Source organism: Ammodytes marinus, assembly GCF_949987685.1.
Source record: "Ammodytes marinus genome assembly, chromosome: 13".
In the NCBI taxonomy this organism is placed as follows: domain Eukaryota; kingdom Metazoa; phylum Chordata; class Actinopteri; order Uranoscopiformes; family Ammodytidae; genus Ammodytes; species Ammodytes marinus.
In genome coordinates, this window is record NC_137217.1 from 27,966,253 (window position 1) to 27,973,602 (window position 7,350).

At 39.3% G+C, this 7,350-nt stretch overlaps 1 protein-coding gene across 1 annotated transcript; it reads left to right on the forward strand.

Moving 5' to 3' along the window:
• Positions 1–3,494: 3,494 nt before the first annotated feature.
• Positions 3,495–5,230, forward strand: bola1 (bolA family member 1). Its single transcript, XM_080039016.1, has 2 exons — positions 3,495–3,559; positions 4,477–5,230. The coding sequence occupies exon 2, from the start codon at positions 4,500–4,502 to the stop codon at positions 4,950–4,952; it is 453 nt and encodes a 150-aa protein (XP_079895142.1). The 5' UTR covers positions 3,495–3,559; positions 4,477–4,499; the 3' UTR covers positions 4,953–5,230.
• The last annotated feature ends 2,120 nt before the right edge of the window (positions 5,231–7,350 follow it).

A 7,350-nucleotide genomic window follows, 5' to 3' on the forward strand; every position in this document is an offset into this window, starting at 1 on the left:
AGCAAATTCAACTCACCAAGTACTCACCAAGTTTTGAGTACTTTTGCCATTGTCGGACATAGTATCAAAAATGCAACATTTTTATGCCTTGTTTTGAAGCATTGTTGACTTTGCTGGGTAAAACCAAGACACAGCTTGCTTGGCTTTCTCTTTAAAACAAAGACCTGTCCTCATCCGTTTATCTCCCAAGGTTCTTGTGTTGGTGTACAGACTAACTGCCATTTTTATAGATTATAGAACATTCCAGGTTTGCTTTCTCTGTTGTTAGAATGTGACAAGGAGATCAATCAAGCCCTTTCTCCCTTTAAAACATTTGTTTACCGATCACCTCCTAATCAGACCATTCTAATTTGTTAGTGGATACCGTTTCCCATTTTTGTGCTGTCACGATTTCTATTTCATCACAACGATGAAGCTCTATGGTAACATCTACATTGACACCTACACATATAAAGCACAACCATTTGCCAGTGTGTATGTCACTAACATTTTCTTGACCTGATGGAAATGTTCAGAATCTCACACTCGATCACCGTGTTTCAATCATACCTTTGTGAGAAATGCTTTTTTTTAAGTATATCTCCTCCTAGACTTTCAGTGTGTTTGTCTCTTCTAAAATATGTTTTGGAGGGTGTTATGCATGTCACAAAGTATGTATGTATGTAAATTTATGAAAATTGAGAGTACCACACGTGAGCAGCATTCTGGACAAGTTGCATTTGCTCCTCGATTATGTCTGGATTAATGTACCGTGATACCTTGGCTTCTCCTACCCACAAAAGGCAGCACAGTGTTGTAGGTAGCAGTGATAACATGAACATTGATGAACCTTACTACACTCTTTTTTTGAGCACACTCCACGGGGTTTGTCCCAAAATGAAAATACTGCTTTATTAACTGAAAGCATAATTTAACATGTGGAAGTAGAGCAGGTTAATCAAAAGGGTAGGAGGATAAAAAAGTAAAAGTAACAAAAAAAAAGTTCCCCAAAAAGCCTACACTTTTTTATGGTTTCGGTGCAGGCACATGTTGTGTTAAGTGTGTAAGAGATGACAGATAGACTATAATCTAATTATTTGTGTGAACTGACTGTTTATATTATTGTGAGAGTGCTTCTTAGTGCAATATTGAACCTCTGTGCAATATTGTGATTTTTTCCCCCCGCGCCTTTTACCATTTCACATTTGGCAAACACTATTCTTATTTGTGAAAGGTTTTGGGGTAGCTGACTTTTGACTTGTCCTGATAACTGAACATGGTGTGATAACACACTTTTTAGCTTGTGGATAACAACATGAAATATTAGAGTTTGGTGTCAGTAGATTAAATATTAAAATGTTTGGAAAACACTGCACCCAAAGTAACAATAGTGGACTACAGCAGAGAGGTTCTATTATAGATCGTCCTAATTTGGTGCATCTATGTCCTTGGGTCACATTACACAAAATGAGGGTATGGATTTGAACAGCACTGGGATCTCGTGTGTACTTGTGCTCCATGACACAAAAGTAGCAAGATATACCATGAGATTCACCTTTGAGAACTCACTGCCAAGGGCTGATTGTCATTTATCCCACATCGGTAACAGCACAGAGTGTTGGCGAAAAATTATTGCCACATTCCCCTGATCTAAAACAGCAAGGGAGATATGTTCACAATCACATGGTAAACAGAAAATCAATCATTAACACTTCGGAATAACAAAAAAAAAATTCACCCAAACTGCCATTTTGTAGGATAGCAGCCATACGTTAGACTTAAAGACAGTTGAATAAATGGACAACCCATTGCACTAAATGTACACTCCCGTATATGCACAATCATCGAAAATGCCCTGAGTTCTTCATGACAGTCTAAAGCAGCCTTTGCTTAAGATGGACTGAAGAACAAGGTGAGCATTTGGCAAGAGCACAAAGACCAAAACCTACCAAATGACAAGGTTGTGAACATGATTGCAGTTGTGAACATAGGTGCTTTGGAGCCTTGATGACCTAACCCCCTCACATTTCACTCCCTCCGTCTCACACGGATCTAACTCCAAATGTTCAACATCCGCCCCATTATCTATGAGTGTGCCATCTCTCATTAATTATTGCCAAATATTTTGTATGGCCTGAGTTTACACATTACACCATCAAATAATCTGTTATAGATATGAATATATGTAAATAAAAGTACTTATAATGTAATCTTATAATGTAATCTAATAAAATAGCTATTACAATCTTTTGACCCCTGGAAATCTGCCATCAGTCTTTGTGGGTTTTTAGCCATCACGTAAAACAAGAACAATTGGACTTATTTATGGTAGTGAAGGCTTTTCGCAACTCATTTGAGAGGCCGTCTTTGAGAGTCCTGGTGCTCTTGTTTCAAAAACCACAAGAAAAGATGGCTTTAAAAGCCAAAGTCAGAAAGCGAAATCTGCCTAGATTCCCCCTTCAGAAGCACATTATATGAATGCACAGTAAATGTACAAATATAAAGGCAAAGCGTCAGCAGTCCTATTCTCTCTATGTCGTCCTGTATCACCCATGAAATTAAGAACAAAGATGTCAAGATAACTGTTGTATTTGTTCAACATGGAATGCTGTCGAAGCGCTAACCTGTCTCAGTGACTCAGTTCAGGCTCCCTCCAAGTCAAAAGTGTCTCTCGTATAGATACGTTCCTCAGCTTATGTTACAGGGTTTCTTTTGTATAATTAACTTGTTGCCTGAGCAACAGTCAATTGTGAGTGCAAAAGGTTAACAAAGCAATAAGTGTTTGGGCATTTGTGTCTTATTTTCTTCTTTGAAGCTATTGGGAAGTGGAGCACATCACTATATGCTGGCCTTGTCCACTAAAATGCTGAGTGTTGGCCTACTAATGACACAGGACTTAACAGCTATAACATTCGTGTGTACTCTCTAAAACAACCCTAAAAGTCTTGAGGCTTGTGTCAATAAGATTGCATTGCCATTAATTAAGTGTAACAAAGAATTTATCACCTTTGTCATTGTACCGTGCTGTAGAAACTGTAGTTGATCGTTTGTAAGTATAGAAACTGTTTGTGGAACCACAACTATATAAAAAAAAAAAGTTATACAAAAAAAAAAGTGTAAATGAACAATGCTGTATGTTGTCTTTGATTTTGTGTATTTTGTAAATGAGAATGGAATATAAGTAAATACATCAATGTTAAATACCGGTTATGAATCATAGTTAGCCTAAATGTGACAACATCAGTTTTGTTTCAAGGTGTGTGAGACTTTTTCTTATATTTTTCTTATTGTTGATTTTTGATTGGGTTTGCACTTTGCCGTGCAACAGACCCTTTGGAATCACAATGGATAACAAAGAACCATGAAGAATAAACAAGTGGAAAAATGATGAAAAGTCAATCTGTGTCTTTCTGTCTTTAAATATTGCTTCACATATTTACAACACGTTCCAATCATGCAGCAATGCTGCTGCAGGACTACTAAGCATCAAAAACTACACTACCCATCGTGCACCACAACCTTTGACCACTTCCGGTGAGTTTTGTGCAACGGTATCAGGGCAACCGACTTTACAGGCAAGGTGAGTAGTTGACAAAAATAAACCTTTACAAGTTAACTCCATCGCCTAATATTAGTTATTGAACACAGACGGGCCTTTAATGTTGGTTTTTCGGCATAGAGACTTCCTTATATTAGGGTGTTGTTACATATCTGTTGATATTTATTATAAAAGCTAACAGCTAACGTTAGCAAACAAACATTGCATTAGCTCATGTTTAGCTTGAACATCGCCTTACTATCTACAAAACGGGCACTTACACTTACACTCACATGCAACTATAATAGAGACTTATAACGCCATATGTGGTTCTATTCATTTGAGTGGACAAGGCTCTGTTTATCTTATACGAGGCAAGTTTCACTGTATAACCAGGGCTTATTTACAGCTAGCTCAGTAGCTGGTTTTGTGTATGGCTGATAGGAATTGCAATTGTTATTCTTTCGTTTTGGATGGCAGAATATATAAAAATCTTCTGAATAATGCAGCCCCACTACAACACTACCATTTATTATGAGCTCAATGCTAAAACCGATAATTTAGGAAATAGTTGTTGCAGTTGTTTTGTATTGGATGGCCACTGAACTCCGAGTGTAGGCTAATGTACCAATCCAAGCTCTCTGTGAAGGTGCCCTTGAGCAAGTTATCATGTGTCAGTCATGTCATGGTTGATACCAGATCTATAATAAGACTAATATTAATAAGAAAGCACTAATACTAATCCAGCATAGTTATAATCAAGAATTTACTAATCTAACACACAAGATGACACCATCATTCAAACTAACACTATATTCTTCCATCTGAAAGACATCTGTACCTAAATATTAACTACATAACCAGTTGTCAGCAAAAATGTCAAGCAGAAAATACATTTCTATCAAATCCTCAAATAGCACATCACCTGTGTTTATACCCATCTGGCTTTCTGACCATAGGTGGTCTCCTGCCACTGCCTCTGATGCTGCCGACTGTCCTCCGCTGTGCTCGTCCCGTCTCTACCAGTCTTGCCTTAAGCCGGCCTCTGGCCCATTTCAGACCGACCATGGACCCAGACCCGAACCGGCCCGTTGAGAGGGCTATCAGAACCAAACTGACCGACACACTCAATCCCAACCACCTAGAGATCCACAATGAAAGCTACATGCACGCCGTTCCCCCCGGGTCTGAATCTCATTTCCGCGTCCTGGTCGTCAGCTCCCAGTTCGAGGGTCTGCCGTTGATAAAGCGCCACCGTTTGGTGAACGAGGCTTTGAAGGAGGAGTTGAGTAGCTGTGTTCATGCACTTTCTATCCAGGCAAAGACTCCAGAGCAGTGGGGCAATGACCCCAGCCTGGCCAAGAGTCCGCCCTGCATGGGAGGGTCACGGGGAGACCACACCGTGGAGGAGAAACTCAAGGCAGGCAGAGAGTGAAGGCTTGGACTATGAAGCAGGTTGGCTCTTGCCTTTGGACTGAACAGTGAAGAATGCAGGTGAATTCTGTAGGAAAAATATAAAGATACATGTTTCCTGTGTACTTCAACATACCCGGGATCGGGGCGACTTGTAATTGTATTACTTTATTAATGAAATAAAGTAATACAAATTACTTTTTTGTTATTCACATCCTTGGTTTGATGGCAGTCAAGATAATGTTGCAGATTTCTATACAACAATGGGCTTCTGTGGTTATTCTATTAAAAAAAAACATGAGTTGTAAACATTAAATCAGTAGTGTGTTTTTGAGGTATATTTTTTACACAATCCAAAAAATGGGATAATATCCCGGTTTACTACATGTCATGTGGTGACAGGTGTTTTGCAAAGTTGGTACACCGGTGTAACAATACACAGGAAACAGTCCAACTCATTTTAGGACTTTTCACATCATTACTCCTGCTCATAGCTCTCGTTTCAGATTATTGTAGTAACTAGCAAATTAATACAGGAAATGCGCCAGACAGTCTTTGATTTTTACTATAACTGAATTAAGAAACATTTTTATTTTCTATTTCAAGGATATGTTCACATATTTTTCTATTATTGTGACATTTGACAGTAACTATTTACTAATGCCTCTTGTAGTGTCAGTACCACTGGCTCACCACTGGAGGGCAGTATGTGCACAAATTATGACGGCAAAAGTAATGATTGGGGCGAGTGGGCTGATGAATACAAGATGTGTTCATTATTCTCCTTTATGTCCAACATCAATTTTTCCAGTCACTTTTCATGTTCTCATTTTGATTGAATAGTCCTATTAAAAACAAACTAGTAATACAATAATATAAGTAATGCCAGTGCAACGTTTTTTTAATAACACACCGCTTATTATGTTTAAATAGTTAAAACATAAAAATATAATATCCAATGTCTAGTTTACAACACTTAGGAAACAAATAAACTGATAAGTAGTCTATGATAAATGGCAACAATTTACTTTGATTAAAAATATCCTATTATTTTGTAAATTACTGCTCAATTCTATTTATTAGGTGATAATCGTCTCAGCTTTTCAGTGATCGGCTGAACAAAGCAGAGGACAAAAGTACAAAATGTCCGGTAGTTTGCGCTTGTTCTCAGTAAGACGCTCTCTTCCCTGTGTGTGCATGCACACGTATGTGGGTGGGCGGCTATTTTTGTCCTGGGGTTGTATGTGTCACCGTGAAGGTCTTCTTGTCTTACCCCTCAACCCCTATGACGGCCAAACATCACTTCTCAAGCTCATGAAAGTGATAACGCGACAAACTCCCTGCTACAACGATCCGTTATCCCAATTCTAATTTTTACCGTGAGATGAATTTGCTCTAGGATATATATTCTTAGGGAGATATGGCGGCGTACCACGTGAAACGAGGAGACGCCAAACACACCAAACATTTTATTGCTTTTCTGCTGCAAAGCTATTCAAAGTTATTGTTAGCTCATAAAGGGCTGGCCTTGGGTGGAATGCGGTGTCACCTCAAGGTAATGCGTGTCGTCTTCTACAATCATCCTCCGCCTGGAATTGACAGCCTGTCAGGCCTCACAAAAGGGCCCCGGTGAGGAGGGTGAACAACTGGTGTCACTGGTTTGGGAAAAAGGCAAACAGTAACACACCAACCACTTTATGACCCCTGCTCACCCATTAGAGCCAGGGCCTTAGGGGGCACCGAGCAAGGTCGGCGCTAACTGGAGAAATGGCAATAAGCCTGGGCCGTTCTGCCTGGGGACCCGCAGACTGTCTCTGCCGATGAGATTTACGTGTCACAATTCCAGGTGCTGTTATGATGGAGAGGTTAAAAGACGTCAAGTGTGATTAGGGTAGAGTGCAGAGACTTGTCTTGCACTTAAACAAGGTTGGGGCTGCTTTACATGTGTGTGAGTAGTACATCACCTATTTAGTCCTGTGGCAGTTATACAGTGAAATAACAGGTTTCGCTCAGGTCATCTCAATAGTCATCGTAACTTGTTTTTTAGCCAGAGGTGGATGTGTAGGTGCTCTAATCTACAAGCTTTCTTTTGTGTTTTGTTAAATTGTATGTTTGCGTTCAAAGACATGTTGACATTATCATCAATTCAACTACTTTTGGCAGGGAAAAGCGGGGATTCGAGAGTAGCCTAAAGCTGTGCGATTAAGGCCTAATCAGGAGGTGTCTATGTAAGTTTTTTTCTGAACCATCTGTGAGAACTTTCTTGTAAACAAGGGATGTTCAGTGGGGTTTCAAATTGAAGGATGCCAAAGTTGGACTTTTCACAGTCAAATATTTGATCATGATACTTCTACATGGTCATATTATTCTTGTACTCTGCCCAATGTACTTTTTTATGCAGAAGTTATTATCCTCTATAT

Excerpts from the sequence above, each read along its gene's own strand:
- bola1 (XM_080039016.1), top strand. The coding sequence starts at position 4,500 with ATGCTGCCGACTGTCCTCCGCTGTGCTCGTCCCGTCTCTACCAGTCTT.